Below are 19,098 nucleotides of genomic sequence, written 5' to 3'. Positions count from 1 at the left end.
CGGTGGGCCGGATGTGCCCACCCCCCTTCCTCTAGCCCCTCCCTCTATTTCACACTTTATTTTGTCTGTCCAGATGAGACCCTGAAGCCCGGCCCCCAGTCGTGGCACTGCTGCCACAAGCTGATCTACGTACGACCCAACCCCAAGACCGGTGTGCCCATCGGACACTGGCCCATTCCTGAAGGCTTCTGGCCCGACACGAACTCCCCCACCCTGGTAAGAGAGTGTCTCTGTCTGACACGCGTGGCTCGTGTCTGTGCATGCTGGTGTGCTTTTCTCTGATGTTCCTGTTCCGTCCCCCGTCCCCCCTCTCTCTCCCAGCCCCCTCGCTCGGCCCACCCCCACGTGCGTTTCTCCTGTCTGGACTCGGAGCCCATGGTGATTGACAAGGTTCCCTTTGACAAGTACGAGCTGGAGGCTTCACCTCTCACACAGTACATCCTGGAGAGGAAGTCCCCTCATACCTGCTGGCAGGTACGCAACATGATACACTACACACCCGGTACTACACCCGGTACTACACCCAGTACTACACTACACACCCCGTACTACACACAGTACATCCTGGAGAGGAAGTCCCCTCATACCTGCTGGCAGGTACGCAACATGATACACTACACACCCGGTACTACACACAGGACTACACACAGTACTACACTACACACCCAGGACTACACACAGTACTACACTACACACCCAGGACTACACACAGTACTACACACAGGACTACACTACACACCCAGTACTACACCCGGTACTACACCCAGTACTGCACACAATACTACACTACACACCCGGTACTACACACAGGACTACACACAGTACTACACTACACACCCGGTACTACACACAGTACTACACTACACACCCGGTACTACACCCAGGACTACACACAGTACTACACTACACACCCGGTACTACACACAGTACTACACTACACACCCGGTACTACACACAGGACTACACACAGGACTACACTACACACCCAGTACTACACCCAGGACTACACACAGTACTACACTACACACCCGGTACTACACCCAGGACTACACACAGTACTACACTACACACCCAGTACTACACACAGTACTACACTACACACCCAGTACTACACTACACACCCAGTACTACACTACACACCCAGTACTACACTACACACCCATTACTATACACAGTACTACACACAGTACTACACTACACACACAGTACTACACTACACACACACAGTACTACACACAGTACTACACTACACACCCAGTACTACACAACACACAGTAATACACACGACACGCCATACACAACACCAATACAACACAAGATGGGCTTGTTTGTTTGTGCTCTCACTCAGTTCCCCTCTCCCTCCCTCATCCTCTAGGTGTTTGTAAGTAACAGTGCCAAGTACAGTGACCTGGGCCAGCCCTTTGGCTACCTGAAGGCCAGCACGGCTCTCAACTGTGTCAACCTCTTCGTCATGCCCTACAACTACCCTGTTGTACTGCCTCTACTGGGTAAGCCCTGGGCCCTGTCCTAATACGCTAACTACCCTGTTGTACTGCCTCTACTGGGTAAGCCCTGGGCCTCGTCCTAATACGCTAACTACCCTGTTGTACTGCCTCTACAGGGTAAGCCCTGGGCCCTGTCCTAATACGCTAACTACCCTGTTGTACTGCCTCTACTGGGTAAGCCCTGGGCTGGGCCTCGTCCTAATGCTCTAACTACCCTGTTGTACTGCCTCTACTGGGTAAGCCCTGGGCTGGGCCTCGTCCTAATGCTCTAACTACCCTGTTGTACTGCCTCTACTGGGTAAGCCCTGGGTCCTGTCCTAATACGCTAACTACCCTGTTGTACTGCCTCTACTGGGTAAGCCCTGGGCCCTGTCCTAATACGCTAACTACCCTGTTGTACTGCCTCTACTGGGTAAGCCCTGGGCCTCGTCCTAATACGCTAACTACCCTGTTGTACTGCCTCTACTGGGTAAGCCCTGGGCCCTGTCCTAATGCTCTAACTACCCTGTTGTACTGCCTCTACTGGGTAAGCCCTGGGCTGGGCCTCGTCCTAATGCTCTAACTACCCTGTTGTACTGCCTCTACTGGGTAAGCCCTGGGCTGGGCCTCGTCCTAATGCTCTAACTACCCTGTTGTACTGCCTCTACTGGGTAAGCCCTGGGTCCTGTCCTAATACGCTAACTACCCTGTTGTACTGCCTCTACTGGGTAAGCCCTGGGCCCTGTCCTAATACGCTAACTACCCTGTTGTACTGCCTCTACTGGGTAAGCCCTGGGCCTCGTCCTAATGCTCTAACTACCCTGTTGTACTGCCTCTACTGGGTAAGCCCTGGGCCCTGTCCTAATGCTCTAACTACCCTGTTGTACTGCCTCTACTGGGTAAGCCCTGGGCCTCGTCCTAATGCTCTAACTACCCTGTTGTACTGCCTCTACTGGGTAAGCCCTGGGCCCTGTCCTAATGCTCTAACTACCCTGTTGTACTGCCTCTACTGGGTAAGCCCTGGGCCTCGTCCTAATGCTCTAACTATGCGGTTCTGCTGCCTCTGATCTACTTGGTATGACCCATCCAAATTCTTTAGAGAACAGTTCTCCCAATGCTCTTCCCGGAGAGATGCTGTCCTGTAGGTTTTTCACTCCAACCCTAATCTACAGCGCCTGATTCTAATACATATCTGGTTGATAAAGACGGATCAGGTTAATTACAACTGTGGGTTGGAGTGAAAACCTACAGGGGGGGGTGTATCTCCAAGAACAGGGTTGGAGTGAAAACCTACAGGAAGGTGTATCTCCAAGAACAGGGTTGGAGAGCCCAGGCCCCAGTTTCCCATTAGCGATGGATCTTAGGCTTACGACGGTTTTAAACGATGCATCGTTCCTTCAACAGCCGAAGATGGTAACGTGCATTTTCCCAAAACGTAACGCACAGAGTGCGGTCGCTAAGTGCATCGTCGAGGCGTGTGTCGATACTGAAAAGGATTGAAATGAAGTCAGCGTTGCTCGTTGGATCCACTTCCTCTGTTCAAATCTGACCTTAATTAACATCAGTCCACAATACAGACGACGGATCAGCTCCTAGAGAGAGATTGTCACCTATGGCTGAAAATCTTGAGGCTGCTTGTTCTAACGCTCTATAATAATGCATTGACTCATGATTTGGCACATCATTACGCATGTTTTTACACATTAAATATATTGAGGCAAACATTTCTGACAGTAGCCTAACAATTGGCAAAATAAAACTACATTTAAATGAACATGAAATTGATTTCATTGCGATTTTAAATATATAGTTCTATGTAGGCTATACTTGTTTGTAACAATATGCCAAAAAACGTTAACTTTTGTATTTTTATTGAACTTCGTTCTGAAGTTATCGATGGTCACAGAGAGACCGATAAACATCTTTAGTCCGTTTTAGAGAAGATCTCATTCATATAAAGTGACGCGGAAGGGCAAAAAAACAAACATCTAACAACACTGTTCTCTGAGGTGATCAGTAAATAACGAGTGTTTTTCAAGTGCAACTTTATTAACAATAGTTTGGGTAACAGCTCAGAGATTTAACAACACTACTTCGAAGGTTCTCACAATGAACTGCCCTTGTGTCTAGAAAAGGCATCCCTGTCCTCATGAGCCCTAATGTAGTGCACCACGTTGCCCCACCAAGCCAGCAGAGGGCAGTAGTGGTTATGATACAATATACTTTATTGTCCATTTTTACATGGAAATTCATTTTGTGAAGACAGCATACACACACTTTTATAAAAATGTATTTATTTCACCTTTTATTTAACCAGGTAGGCCAGTTGAGAACACGTTCTCATTTACAACTGCAACCTGGCCAAGATAAAGCAAAGCAAATACTCTGTAATACATTCTATATGGAAAACATCTGGTAATATGATAATTAATGTCTCTGGCCATAGTGGTCACACTCTACCTCTCCTAAAGGCTGCTCTGTATGTGTTGCAGATGACTTGATCCGGGTGCACAAGTTCAAGCCCACCATTAAATGGCGTCAGTCATTTGAGAACTACCTGAAGACCATGCCTCTTTATTACATTGGGGTAAGTCAACGGCTGAATGTCAAACCAGCCCCTCGGCACTCCCAGTTACGTGATCACGTTCAACCTACGCCATAGGCACAAGTCTCCCAAAGCTGAGGGAGTGAAAATGATAGATGGTGTAGGGGCTAATTCAGAGGTTCCCAAAAAAGGTCACGAGAGAATTTCGAAAATCCAGAGAAAAATAAATATTAACATTCATACACTACTGTTCAAACGTTTGGGGTCACTTAGAAATGTACTTGTTTTTGAAAGAAAAGCACAAAAAAAAAATGTCTATTAAAAGAACATAAAATTGATCAGAAATGATCCAAGATGGCGTAGCAGTGAAGACGTGTTTTGTTCGTCCTCTCGTGTACTTTTGTATTTTCCGTATATTTCAATCTCTTTTCAATTTTTTAATTTGATTATACTTTCTGGTAACCTGCCTCACCCAATGTGATACGCTATTATTTTTCACTTTAGAACACATTCAAGAACCTCCAGAAGCCAACCAGCTAACTAGCTACAAGCTATTTAGTCATTGTTAGCCACTGCTAGCGGCTTTTACCTTCTACACAGATACCAGCCCTGTTCTTAGCCTGGATAATACTCGCCAGTCTACCAGTATCGGACTGTCTCTCCACTACAACGCCGGATTCCTGCCGTAATCCCTGGGGCCACTACTTCTAATCTTCACAGCTAGCTAGCTAGCTCACAGCTTACAGCTAGCTAGCTAGCTCACAGCTTACAGCTAGCTAGATCACAGCTAGCTTTCACTCACCGTGGCACCCAGTACCGAAGCTATCCCTGAGGCCCTCCTCCCGGCCTACTCAGCTGTTCACCCGAACCCCACTCATACACGGTTAGAGCCCAATACTCCACCGGATCCTTGCTGTAAACTCTGGACCTTGGCACCGGATCACCGCTGCTACCGATTGGCTATAGTGGCTAACGCCACTGCCACGAAGCTAGCACCAGTTAGCCGTGAGCCAGGCACATCTCCCGGCTATTAAACAAAATTCTTCAATACCTCTTTCGCCATCTGGCTTGGATTCTCTGTCGACACGGCGCCCCGCCGCACCACCACGTCTGATCTGCCGACGAATACTCCATCCGCTGTGCCTTCAACCGGCCTCCGTCTGAGCAGACCCCTCCTACCACCCCCGGGCTACTAACTTTAAACGCTGTGTCGCCCGCGTGCTAGCGTAGTGGCGGCTTCCCTGTTCCATCTACTGCTGCCCCCTGGACACTATGATCACTTGGCTACATAGCTGATGCCTGCTGGACTGTCCATTAATCACGGTACTCCATTCTGTTTATGTTTTATCTGTCGGCCCCAGCCGCGAACTCAGGCTCTGTGTGTAGTTAATCCGACCCTCTCTGCCTAGTCATCGCCATTTTACCTGCTGTTGTTGTGTTAGCTGACTAGCTACTGTTGTCTCACCTGTTGTTTTAGCTAGCTCTCCCAATCAACACCTGCGATTAACTTATGCCTTGCTGTATGTCTCTCTTAAATATCAATATGCCTTGTATACTGTTGTTCAGGTTAGTTATCATTGTTTTAGTTTACAATGGAGCCCCTAGTTCCACTCCTCACACCTCTGATACCTCCTTTGTCCCACGTCCCACACATGCGGTGACCTCACCCATTTATAACCAGCATGTCCAGAGATACAACCTCTCTTATCATCACCCAGTGCCTGGGCTTACCTCCACTATACCCCTGTCTGCACATTATGCCCTGAATATATTCTACCACGCCCATAAATCTGCTCCTTTTATTCCTCGTCCCCAACGCTCTAGACGACCAGTTTTGATTGCCTTTAGCCGCACCCTCATCCTACTCCTCCTCTGTTCCTCGGGTGATGTGGAGGTAAACCCAGGCCCTGCATGTACCCAGGCACCCTCATTTGTTGACTGCTGGGATCGAAAAATCCTTGGTTTCATGCATGTTAACATCAGAAGCCTCCTCCCTAAGTTTGTTTTACTCACTGCTTTAGCACACTCTGCCAACCCTGATGTCCTTGCCATGTCTGAATCCTGGCTTAGGAAGGCCACCAAAAATTCTGAGATTTCCATACTCCAACTATAACACTTTCCATTAAGATAGAACTGCCAAAGGGGAGAAGTTGCAATCTACTGCAGAGAGAGCCTGCAAAGTGCTGTCATACATTCCAGGTCTATGCCCAAACAGTTCGAACTTCTAATTTTAAAAATGAATCTCGCCAGAAATAAGTCTCTCACTGTTGCCGCCTGCTACCGACCCCCCTCAGCTCCCAGCTGTGCCCTGGACACCATTTGTGATTTGATCGCCCCCCCATCTAGCTTCAGAGTTTGTTCTGTTAGGTGACCTAAACTGGGATATGCTTAACACCTCGGCAGTCCTACAATCTAAGCTAGATGCCCCCAATCTCACACAAATCATCAAGGAATCCCACCAGGTACAACCCTAAATCCGTAAACATGGGCACCCTAATAGACATTAGCCTGACCAACTTGCCTTCCAAATACACCTCTGCTGTCTTCAATCAGGATCTGAGCGATCACTGCCTCATTGCCTGTATCCGCTACGGGTCCGCGGTCAAACGACCACCCCTCATCACTGTCAAACGCTCCCTAAAATAGTTCTGCGAGCAGGCCTTTCTAATCGACCTGGCCCGGGTATCCTGGAAGGACATTGACCTCATCCCGTCAGTTGAGGATGCCTGGTCATTCTTTAAAAGTAACTTCCTCACCATCTTAGACACGCATGCTCCGTTCCAAAAATGCAGAACTAAGAACAGACATAGCCCTTCGTTCACTCCAGACCTAACTGCCCTCGACCAGCACAAAAACATCCTGTGGCGGACTGCAATAGCATCGTATAGTCCCCGCGATATGCAACTGTTCAGGGAAGTCAGGAACCAATACACGCAGTCAGTTAGGAAAGCAAAGGCTAGCTTTTTCAAGCAGAAATTTGCATCCTGTAGCTCTAACTCCAAAAAGTTCTGGGACTGTAAAGTCCATGGAGAACAAGAGCACCTCCTCCCAGCTGCCCACTGCACTGAGGCTAGGTAACACAGTCACCACCGATAAATCCGTGATAATCGAAAACTTCAACAAGCATTTTTCAACGGCTGGCCATGCCTTCCTCCTGGCTACTCCAACCTCGGCCAGCAGCTCCACCCCACCCCCCCCCCCCCTCTGCAGCTACTCGCCCAAGCCTCCCCAGCTTCTCCTTTTACCCAAATCCAGATAGCAGATGTTCTGAAAGAGCTGCAAAACCTGGACCCATACAAATCAGCTGGGCTTGACAATCTGGACCCTCTATTTCTGAAACTGTCCGCCGCCATCCGCCTGTTCAACCTCTCCTCCGTATCATCTGAGATCCCCAAGGATTGGAAAGCTACCGCGGTCATCCCCCTCTTCAAAGGGGGAGACACCCTGGACCCAAACTGTTACAGACCTATATCCATCCTGCCCTGCCTCTCTAAGGTCTTTGAAAGCCAAGTCAACAAACAGATCACCTACCATCTCGAATTCCACCATACCTTCTCCGCTGTGCAATCCGGTTTCCGAGCCGGTCACTGGTGCACCTCATCCACGCTCAAGGTACTAAACGATGTCATAACCGCCATCGATAAAAGACAGTACTTTGCAGACGTCTTCATCGACCTGTCCAAGGCTTTCGACTCTGTCAATCACCATATTCTTATCGGCAGACTCCGTAGCCTCGGCTTTTCTAATGACTGCCTTGCCTGGTTCACCAACTACTTTGCAGACAGAGTTCAGTGTGTCAAATCGGAGGGCATGTTGTCCGGTCCTCTGGCAGTCTCTATGGAGGTACCACAGGGTTCAATTCTCGGGCCGACTCTTTTCTCTGTATATATCAATGATTTTGCTCTTGCTGCGGGCGATTCCCCGATCCACCTCTATGCAGACGACACCATTCTGTATACTTCTGGCCCTTCCCTGGACACTGTGCTATCTAACCTCCAAACGAGCTTCAATGCCATACAACACTCCTTCCGTGGCCTCCAACTGCTCTTAAACGCTAGTAAAACCAAATGCATACTTTTCAACTGTTCACTGCCTGCACCCGCACGCCCGACTAGCATCACCACCCTGTATGGTTCCGACCTAGAATATGTGGACATCTATAAGTACATAGGTGTCTGGCTAGACTGTAAACTCTCCTTCCAGACTCATATCAAACATCTCCAATCTAAAATCAAATCTATAGTCGGCTTTCTATTTCGCGACAAAGCCTCCTTCACTCACGCCGCCAAACTTACCCTAGTAAAACTGACTATCCTACCTCTTTTGGCCGCCTTTCCTTCCAGTTCTCTGCTGCCTGTGACTGGAACGAATTGCAAAAATCTCTGAAGTTGGAGACTTTTATCTCCCTCACCAACTTCAAACATCTGCTATCTGAGCAGCTAACCGATCGCTGCAGCTGTACATAGTCCATCGGTAAATAGCCCACCCAATTCACCTACCTCATCCCCATACTGTTTTTATTTATTTACTTTTCTGCTCTTTTGTGCAGGTAGAGATACTGGTGTGCATGTTCATCTGATCATTTATCACTCCAGTGTTAATCTGCTAAATTGTCATTATTCACTCCTATGGCCTATTTATTGCCTACCTCCGCCTGTATATAGATTTTTTTTCTTCTGCTATGTTATTGACTTGTTTATTGTTTACTCCATGTGTAACTCTGTTGTTGTCTGCTATGCTTTATCTTGGTCAGGTCGCAGTTGCAAATGAGAACTTGTTCTCAACTAGCCTACCTGGTTAAATAAAGGTTAAATTTAAAAAATACAGTATAGTTGTTGTAAATTACTAATGTAGCTGGAATTGGCAGATTTTTGTTTTTGTAATAAAAAAAAAATGGAGTCTATCTACATAGGCGTAAAGAAGCAGATTATCAGCAACCATCACTCCTGTGTTCCAATGGCACGTTGTGTTAGCTAATCCAAGTTTAGCATTTTAAAAGGCTAGTTGACCATTAGAAACCCTTTTTGCAATTATGTTAGCACAGCTGAAAACTGTGGTTCTGTTTAAAGAAGCAATCAAACTGGCCTTCTTTAGACTAGTTGAGTAACTGGAGCGTTAGCATTTGTGAGTTCGATTACAGGCTCAAAATGGCCAGAAACAAAGACCAATGCTGATGCTCCAGATACTCAACTAGTCTAAGGCCAGTTTTATTGCTTCTTTAATCAGAACTTCAGTTTTCAGCTGTGCTAACATAATTGCAAACATTAATAATTACAACATTAAAAATGTCTACACTGTGTTTTCTGATCAATTTGATGTTTTAATGGATATAAATATGCTTTTTGAAAAACAAGGACATTTCTAAGTGACCCCAAACTTAAACGGTAGCGTTATCCACCGCTAGGGGCTAACGTGGCTGCCGCGGAGGAGTTATAACCACCGCTAGGGGCTAACGTGGCTGCCGCGGTGGAGTTATATCCACCGCTAGGGGCTAACGTGGCTGCCGCGGAGGAGTTATAACCACCGCTAGGCGCTAACTTGGCTGCCGCGGTGGAGTTATATCCACCGCTAGGCGCTAACGTGGCTGCCGCGGTAGAGTTATATCCACCGCTAGGGGCTAACGTGGCTGCCGCGGTGGAGTTATATCCACCGCTAGGGGCTAACGTGGCTGCCACGGTGGAGTTATATCCACCGCTAGGGGCTAACGTGGCTGCCGCGGAGGAGTTATATCCACCGCTAGGGGCTAACGTGGCTGCCGCGGAGGAGTTATATCCACCGCTAGGGGCTAACGTGGCTGCCGCGATGGAGTTATATCCACCGCTAGGGGCTAACGTGGCTGCCGCGGAGGAGTTATATCCACCGCTAGGGGCTAACGTGGCTGCCGCGGTGGAGTTATATCCACTGCTAGGGGCTAACATGGCTGCCGCGGTGGAATTAGGTGACATCGTTGTCTATTTTGGTTGTAATGTGTGGTCTTGATGATGCCTTCTCTACTCTTCTGCAGTCCCTCCGGAAGGCGCTAAGGATCATGGGAGCTCCTAACCTCCTGGCCGACAACATGGAGTATGGTCTGAGTTACAGTGTGGTGTCCTACCTCAAGAAGCTCAGCCAGCAGGTAGTGTGTCTGTGCGTCTCTGTCCCGTCTGTCTGTCCGTATGTGTGTTGGTGAGTGCAAACTGTCTTGGTTTCCATTCACTCTTCCTTCCATGCATCTTCTCCCCAGACCAAGATAGAGTACGAGCGGCTGATAGCATCTGTAGCTAAGAAGGTGGTAGCGGAGGGTGGCATCAAGGTGCGTGACCGCGGTGGGGACATCTCCCTGGCCCAGCGCAGAGACTTCACTCAGCTTCTGGCCAGCATCACAGGAGAGACGGCCGCCCTGCCCCTGGAGCTAAACTCTAAAGAGTTCTCTGGCTTTCAGCTGGCTCCTCTCAACAAGGTCAGCAGCACCGAACGGCCCTTAGCTGTGATGCTTGAGGATGAAGACGTCATGTTATCTATAGAGATGCTCACGTAGAGATACTGTGTAGATCAGCCATGATTCTCTGTATGGTATAAAGTATACATTTCTATAACATATTTGTACGTGTGTAATCATGTTGCGCTGTACACCGGTACCACGGTAGTACGACAGCACCAAATCATTATGATACCAACATTTTAGAAAACCGTAGTACCCTTTCATATGATACTACCCCCCCTGACTTACTGTAGTACCGTTTCATATGATACTACCCCCCCCCCCCGACTTTCTGTAGTACCGTTTCATATGATACTACCCCCCCCCCCCGACTTACTGTAGTACTGTTTCATATGATACTACCCCCCCTGACTTACTGTAGTACCGTTTCATATGATACTACCCCCCCCCCCCCGACTTTCTGTAGTACCGTTTCATATGATACTACCCCCCCCCCCCCGACTTACTGTAGTACCGTTTCATATGATACCCCCCCCCCTGACTTTCTGTAGTACCGTTTCATATGATACTACCCCCCCCCCCCCGACTTACTGTAGTACCGTTTCATATGATACTACCCCCCCCGACTTTCTGTAGTACCGTTTCATATGATACTACCCCCCCTGACTTACTGTAGTACTGTTTCATATGATACTACCCCCCCCTGACTTACTGTAGTACTGTTTCATATGATACTACCCCCCCTGTTACTGTAGTACTGTTTCATATGATACCCCCCCCCTGACTTTCTGTAGTACCGTTTCATATGATACTACCCCCCCCCCCCCCCGACTTACTGTAGTACCGTTTCATATGATACTACCCCCCCCGACTTACTGTAGTACCGTTTCATATGATACTACCCCCCCCCCGACTTACTGTAGTACTGTTTCATATGATACTACCCCCCCCTGACTTACTGTAGTACCGTTTCATATGATACTACCCCCCCCCTGACTTACTGTAGTACCGTTTCATATGATACTACCCCCTCTGACTTACTGTAGTACCGTTTCATATGATACTACCCCCCCCCCTGACTTACTGTAGTACCGTTTCATATGATACCCCCCCCCTGACTTACTGTAGTACCGTTTCATATGATACTACCCCCCCTGACTTACTGTAGTACCGTTTCATATGATACTACCCCCCCCCTGACTTACTGTAGTACCGTTTCATATGATACTACCCCCCCCCGACTTACTGTAGTACTGTTTCATATGATACTACCCCCTGACTTACTGTAGTACCGTTTCATATGATACTACCCCCCCTGACTTACTGTAGTACTGTTTCATATGATACCCCCCCCCTGACTTACTGTAGTACTGTTTCATATGATACTACCCCCTGACTTACTGTAGTACCGTTTCATATGATACTACCCCCCCTGACTTACTGTAGTACCTTTTCATATGATACTACCCCCCCTGACTTACTGTAGTACCGTTTCATATGATACTACCCCCCCCTGACTTACTGTAGTACCATTTCATATGATACTACCCCCCCCTGACTTACTGTAGTACCTTTTCATATGATACTAACCCCCCCCCCTGACTTACTGTAGTACCATTTCATATGATACTCCCCCATCGTGTTGCTTTTCTGACACTTCTAGCTCTTCCTCGCTGTTCCCTGTGTAGAGTCTGAAACCTCAGGGTTTCCGGAACGCCTACGACATTCCCAGAATGCACCTCCTGGATCAGCTGAGCCGCATGAGGAGGAACCTGCTCAGCACCACCTGTCTGCTCCGAGGACAGGACACAGGTGTGTGTGTGTTTGTGACTCAGTTCCAGAATTAACTGTAATTTGCGTTGAATTATTCTCGCTACCAGTTTTGTTAAGGCCGAGACGAAGACTGAAATTTGAGCCCAAGTCTTCCTGTGTCCTCTTGTCTGTCCAGACCAGCTGCACAGTGTGCCCATCGCCCAGATGGGGAACTACCAGGACTTCCTCAAAGCCCTTCCCCAACCCCTCAGAGACGCAGACCCTGAACAGCCCAAACGCCTGCACACCTTCGGAAATCCTTTCAAACTGGACAAGAAGGTAGGACTATGGCTGTCTACAGAAATCACTCTCACTACCATTCCCTTCCACTTAGGAGTATCTGAAATCAGCTGGTCAAAACCTCACAAACTCTTATTTGTTTTTTGAAAACCTCTCTAATTGATTGCTATTATGAGTCAAACACATTTTTCTGGACAATGTCAGTTGTTTGCTTTAACATTTATAACAGTGAAGTTGCAATAGTACGTTTTGTTTATCCTGTCATTTTCTGTTGCTGTTTCTCTAGGGGATGATGATTGACGAGGCCGATGAGTTTGTGACGGGTCCCCAGAACAAGGGCAAGCGTCCGGGGAGTGACTCCAACATGCACGGGGTCGGGGGTGGGGGTCCTAAGAGACGACGGTGCATGTCCCCTCTACTGCGCCCCGGCAGAGCCTATTCGCCCCCCGTCAGCCCTGCAGCCAGCCCCTTCAGACCCCCCCTCGCCGGTGAGACACTCACTCACACAAGCTCTGTGCCATTGTCAGTGCACCTGTGTGTTAAAACACACATATTTGAAGTGCTGAGTCTGTAAAAGAAAGTGACAGTATTTTAGTTCCGTACATGTTAGTTATGAACGATCCCCCCCCCCCCCCCCCTCTCACAGAGTGCGACCAGAATGAGTCAGACTCAGAGGCTGTTTTTGGAAACCTCTACAACCCAGAGACGTGTGAGACCGGGACAACGGTCCAACCAGGAGAGATCCTCTCTGGACCCCTTCTAGACGGCCCCGGCACAGGGAACCGCATGGAGGCTGATGGGGACACTGAGGAGGAGAACGGACTTCCCAGGGAGGTAGAGCTCTCAGAGGGCAGTGAGGATGGAGGAGAGACTGGGGGTGTGGTGGAGGAGCAGCGCCCGGCCCGGTACCCCTCCCCCGGGGAGCTGAAGAAGGTGATGAACAGCGAGAGTCTGGAGGTCAACACCGAACTACGAACCCTCATCACCAAGGAGATACGGAAACCCGGGAGACGTACGTAACCAGGGGCCGCCACGCCCACACTCTGCCACGGCAACCAGAGAAAGTTGCCTCACTTTTCCCCAACGACTTAATTTAGACGTAATTGTTATTTGATGGTGAAGCTGTTGGTCCAGATGTTTCCAAAGACTGGCTGTGTAAACTGGGGCCTGGATGTCTGGGGACTGGCTGTGTAATCTGGGGCCTGGATGTCTGGGGACTGGCTGTGTAATCTGGGGCCTGTATGTCTAGAGACTGGCTGTGTAATCTGGGGCCTGTATGTCTGGGGACTGGCTGTGTAATCTGGGTCCTGTATGTCTGGAGACTGGCTGTGTAATCTGTGGCCTGTATGTCTGGAGACTGGCTGTGTAGTCTGGGGCCTGTATGTCTGGAGACTGGCTGTGTAGTCTGGGGCCTGTATGTCTGGAGACTGGCTGTGTAATCTGGGGCCTGGATGTCTGGAGACTGGCTGTGTAATCTGGGGCCTGTATGTCTGGAGACTGGCTGTGTAATCTGGGGCCTGTATGTCTGGAGACTGGCTGTGTAATCTGGGGCCTGGATGTCTGGAGACTGGCTGTGTAATCTGGGGCCTGTATGTCTAGAGACTGGCTGTGTAATCTGGGGCCTGGATGTCTGGGGACTGGCTGTGTAATCTGGGGCCTGGATGTCTGGGGACTGGCTGTGTAATCTGGGGCCTGGATGTCTGGGGACTGGCTGTGTAATCTGGGGCCTGTATGTCTAGAGACTGGCTGTGTAATCTGGGGCCTGTATGTCTGGGGACTGGCTGTGTAATCTGGGTCCTGTATGTCTGGAGACTGGCTGTGTAATCTGTGGCCTGTATGTCTGGAGACTGGCTGTGTAGTCTGGGGCCTGTATGTCTGGAGACTGGCTGTGTAATCTGGGTCCTGTATGTCTGGAGACTGGCTGTGTAATCTGTGGCCTGTATGTCTGGAGACTGGCTGTGTAATCTGGGGCCTTTATGTCTGGAGACTGGCTGTGTAGTCTGGGGCCTGGATGTCTGGAGACTGGCTGTGTAATCTGGGGCCTGTATGTCTGGAGACTGGCTGTGTAATCTGGGGCCTGTATGTCTGGAGACTGGCTGTGTAATCTGGGGCTCTATGTCTGGAGACTGGCTGTGTAGTCTGGGGACTGGCTGTGTAATCTGTGGCCTGTATGTCTGGAGACTGGCTGTGTAGTCTGTGGCCTGTATGTCTGGAGACTGGCTGTGTAGTCTGGGGCCTGTATGTCTGGAGACTGGCTGTGTAATCTGGGGCCTGGATGTCTGGAGACTGGCTGTGTAATCTGGGTCCTGTATGTCTGGAGACTGGCTGTGTAATCTGTGGCCTGTATGTCTGGAGACTGGCTGTGTAATCTGGGGCCTGGATGTCTGGAGACTGGCTGTGTAATCTGGGGCTCTATGTCTGGAGACTGGCTGTGTAATCTGGGGCCTGTATGTCTAGAGACTGGCTGTGTAATCTGGGGCCTGTATGTCTGGAGACTGGCTGTGTAGTCTGGGGCCTGTATGTCTGGAGACTGGCTGTGTAGTCTGGGGCCTGTATGTCTGGGGACTGGCTGTGTAATCTGGGGCCTGGATGTCTGGAGACTGGCTGTGTAATCTGGGGCCTGTATGTCTGGAGACTGGCTGTGTAGTCTGGGGCCTGTATGTCTGGAGACTGGCTGTGTAATCTGGGGCCTGTATGTCTGGAGACTGGCTGTGTAATCTGGGTCCTGTATGTCTGGAGACTGGCTGTGTAATCTGTGGCCTGTATGTCTGGAGACTGGCTGTGTAATCTGGGGCCTGGATGTCTGGAGACTGGCTGTGTAATCTGGGGCTCTATGTCTGGAGACTGGCTGTGTAATCTGGGGCCTGTATGTCTGGAGACTGGCTGTGTAGTCTGGGGCCTGTATGTCTGGAGACTGGCTGTGTAATCTGGGGCCTGTATGTCTGGAGACTGGCTGTGTAATCTGGGTCCTGTATGTCTGGAGACTGGCTGTGTAATCTGGGGCCTGTATGTCTGGAGACTGGCTGTGTAATCTGGGGCCTGTATGTCTGGGGACTGGCTGTGTAATCTGGGGCCTGTATGTCTGGAGACTGGCTGTGTAATCTGGGGCCTGTATGTCTGGAGACTGGCTGTGTAATCTGGGGCCTGTATGTCTGGGGACTGGCTGTGTATTCTGGGGCCTGGATGTCTGGAGACTGGCTGTGTAATCTGGGGCCTGTATGTCTGGAGACTGGCTGTGTAATCTGGGGCCTGTATGTCTGGAGACTGGCTGTGTAATCTGGGTCCTGTATGTCTGGAGACTGGCTGTGTAATCTGGGTCCTGTATGTCTGGAGACTGGCTGTGTAATCTGGGGCCTGTATGTCTGGGGACTGGCTGTGTAATCTGGGGCCTGGATGTCTGGAGACTGGCTGTGTAATCTGGGGCCTGGATGTCTGGAGACTGGCTGTGTAATCTGGGGCCTGTATGTCTGGAGACTGGCTGTGTAATCTGGGGCCTGTATGTCTGGAGACTGGCTGTGTAATCTGGGGCCTGTATGTCTGGGGACTGGCTGTGTAATCTGGGGCCTTTATGTCTGGAGACTGGCTGTGTAGTCTGGGGCCTGGATGTCTGGAGACTGGCTGTGTAATCTGGGGCCTGGATGTCTGGAGACTGGCTGTGTAATCTGGGGCCTGTATGTCTGGAGACTGGCTGTGTAATCTGGGGCCTGTATGTCTGGAGACTGGCTGTGTAATCTGTGGCCTGGATGTCTGGAGACTGGCTGTGCAATCTGAGGCCTGTATGTCTGGGGCAGTACCCTGCTCCTCCAGTACCCCAACTGTACACATGTTTATTGTAACCCTGGACAAGCACATCTGATTCAATTTGTCAACTAATCATCAAGCCCTCAATGAGCTGAATGAGGTGTTTGTTCAGGGCTACAACGAAACATTGTACTGTTGAGGGGACTGGAGGAACTTGGTTGGTTTTGGGACTGGAGGATCAGGGTTGGTTTTGGGACTGGAGAACCAGGGTTGGTTTGGGGACTGGAGGACCAGGGTTGGTTTGGGGACTGGAGGACCAGGGTTGGTTTGGGGACTGGAGGACCAGGGTTGGTTTGGGGACTGGAGGACCAGGGTTGGTTTGGGGACTGGAGGACCAGGGTTGGTTTGGGGACTGGAGGACCAGGGTTGGTTTGGGGACTGGAGGACCAGGGTTGGTTTGGGGACTGGAGGACCAGGGTTGGTGAGGGGACTGGAGGACCAGGGTTGGTGAGGGGACTGGAGGACCAGGGTTGATGAGGGGACTGGAGTACCAGGGTTGGTGAGGGGACTGGAGGACCAGGGTTGGAAAACACTGGTCTTGAGGGCTGTGTCATAGTCATTAATCTGTGGTCTGTATGTCTGTAGACTTGCTGTGTGATGGTAGTCATTCACTTCACTGACTCCGTGTCCAATCATTACCCCTTAGACCTTGTCTCATAGCCTACTGTTGATGTCAGGTCTGAAATCCCTGAATGGAAAGTTCTCTAGTTTCATCAGCAGCTCTCACTGTGCTTGACTCTTCCCCTCTCTCTCTCTCTCTCTCTCTCTCTCTCTCTCTCTCTCTCTCTCTCTCTCTCTCTCTCTCTCTCTCTCTCTCTTTTTGTTGTTGTTATAGACTATGAAAAAATCTTCTACTTCCTGAAGCAGATCCAAGGAAGCTTTGACACACGGTTGATATTTCTCCAGAACATTATAAAAGAAGCTGCAAGGTGAGGAAATTGATACATTTGATTTCCATTGATAATTTTTGTGATTTTGTTGTCAGCACATTCAACTATGTAAAGAAAAAAGTATTTAATAAGAATATTTCAATCATTCAGATCTAGGATGTGTTATTTTAGTGTTCCCTTTATTTTTTTGAGCAGTGTGTGTGTGTGTGTATATATAGCAAAAAAAAATATTTAAAATCATTTTTGGCCTTACTACTATTAGCCCATACAAACACATTGAATAACAGATTCACTACATGGAACAACAGATGGTCCCAAAACAATCTAAAGGAAGTTTGTTCTGAACGGTCTGTCCTGTATCTGAGAGATCCATAAGAAAGATCAGGAATGATGTTGAACTAGACTCTCCGTCCTGTATATCTGTCTTCTATTTCTCTACTGGCGACCATGTTCTATTCTGTTCTACTCCTATACCGGTGACCATGTTCTGTTCTACTTCTCAACTGGCGACCATGTTCTGTTCTACTTCTCTACTGGCGACCATGTTCTATTCTGTTCTACTTCTATACCGGCGACCATGTTCTGTTCTACTTCTCTACTGGCGACCATGTTCTATTCTGTTCTACTTCTATACCGGCGACCATGTTCTGTTCTACTTCTCTACCGGCGACCATGTTCTATTCTGTTCTACTTCTATACCGGCGACCATGTTCTATTCTGTTCTACTTCTATACCGGTGACCATGTTCTGTTCTACTTCTCTACTGGCGACCATGTTCTGTTCTACTTCTCTACTGGCGACCATGTTCTGTTCTACTTCTCTACTGGCGACCATGTTCTATTCTGTTCTACTTCTATACCGGCGACCATGTTCTGTTCTACTTCTATACCGGCGACCATGTTCTATTCTGTTCTACTTCTCTACTGGCGACCATGTTCTATTCTGTTCTACTTCTATACCGGCGACCATGTTCTGTTCTACTTCTCTACTGGCGACCATGTTCTATTCTGTTCTACTTCTATACCGGCGACCATGTTCTGTTCTACTTCTCTACTGGCGACCATGTTCTATTCTGTTCTACTTCTCTACTGGCGACCATGTTCTATTCTGTTCTACTTCTCTACTGGCGACCATGTTCTATTCTGTTCTACTTCTCTACCGGCGACCATGTTCTATTCTGTTCTACTTCTCTACCGGCGACCATGTTCTGTTCTACTTCTCTACTGGCGACCATGTTCTATTCTGTTCTACTTCTATACCGGCGACCATGTTCTGTTCTACTTCTCTACCGGCGACCATGTTCTATTTCACCGTGTTCTGTATCAGTGACCATGTTCTATTTCACCGTGTTCTGTTCTCTACCAATGACCATGTTCTATTTTACCGTGTTCTGTATCAGTGACCATGTTCTATTTTACCGTGTTCTGTATCAGTGACCATGTTCTATTTTACCGTGTTCTGTATCAGTGACCATGTTCTATTTTACCGTGTTTTGTATCAGTGACCATGTTCTATTTTACCGTGTTCTGTATCAGTGACCATGTTCTATTTTACCGTGTTCTGTATCAGTGACCATGTTCTATTTTACCGTGTTTTGTATCAGTGACCATGTTCTATTTTACCGTGTTCTGTATCAGTGACCATGTTCTATTTTACCGTGTTCTGTATCAGTGACCATGTTCTATTTTACCGTGTTCTGTATCAGTGACCATGTTCTATTTTACCGTGTTTTGTATCAGTGACCATGTTCTATTTTACCGTGTTCTGTACCAGCGACCATGTTCTATTTTACCGTATTCTGTTCTGTATCAGTGACCATGTTCTATTTTACCGTATTCTGTACCAGCGACCATGTTCTATTTTACTGTGTTCTGTACCAGTGACCATGTTCTATTTTACCGTATT

General features: G+C 48.7%; 1 protein-coding gene across 1 annotated transcript in view; it reads left to right on the top strand.

The window, feature by feature from the left end:
* Positions 1-19,098, top strand: part of ints6 (integrator complex subunit 6) — a 37,585-nt gene that overhangs the window by 17,544 nt on the left and 943 nt on the right. Inside the window, exons 7-17 of the mRNA XM_036959427.1 lie at positions 74-216; positions 322-474; positions 1,376-1,508; positions 3,977-4,071; positions 10,034-10,144; positions 10,253-10,468; positions 12,139-12,262; positions 12,399-12,541; positions 12,789-12,990; positions 13,149-13,514; positions 17,139-17,232. Coding sequence (XP_036815322.1) covers positions 74-216; positions 322-474; positions 1,376-1,508; positions 3,977-4,071; positions 10,034-10,144; positions 10,253-10,468; positions 12,139-12,262; positions 12,399-12,541; positions 12,789-12,990; positions 13,149-13,514; positions 17,139-17,232 — 1,780 coding nt within the window. The remainder of the gene's footprint in view (positions 1-73; positions 217-321; positions 475-1,375; positions 1,509-3,976; positions 4,072-10,033; positions 10,145-10,252; positions 10,469-12,138; positions 12,263-12,398; positions 12,542-12,788; positions 12,991-13,148; positions 13,515-17,138; positions 17,233-19,098) is intronic.

Source organism: Oncorhynchus mykiss, chromosome 22 (assembly GCF_013265735.2).
Source record: "Oncorhynchus mykiss isolate Arlee chromosome 22, USDA_OmykA_1.1, whole genome shotgun sequence".
Lineage (NCBI taxonomy): Eukaryota > Metazoa > Chordata > Actinopteri > Salmoniformes > Salmonidae > Oncorhynchus > Oncorhynchus mykiss.
This window is presented reverse-complemented; position numbering and strand designations above follow the sequence as displayed.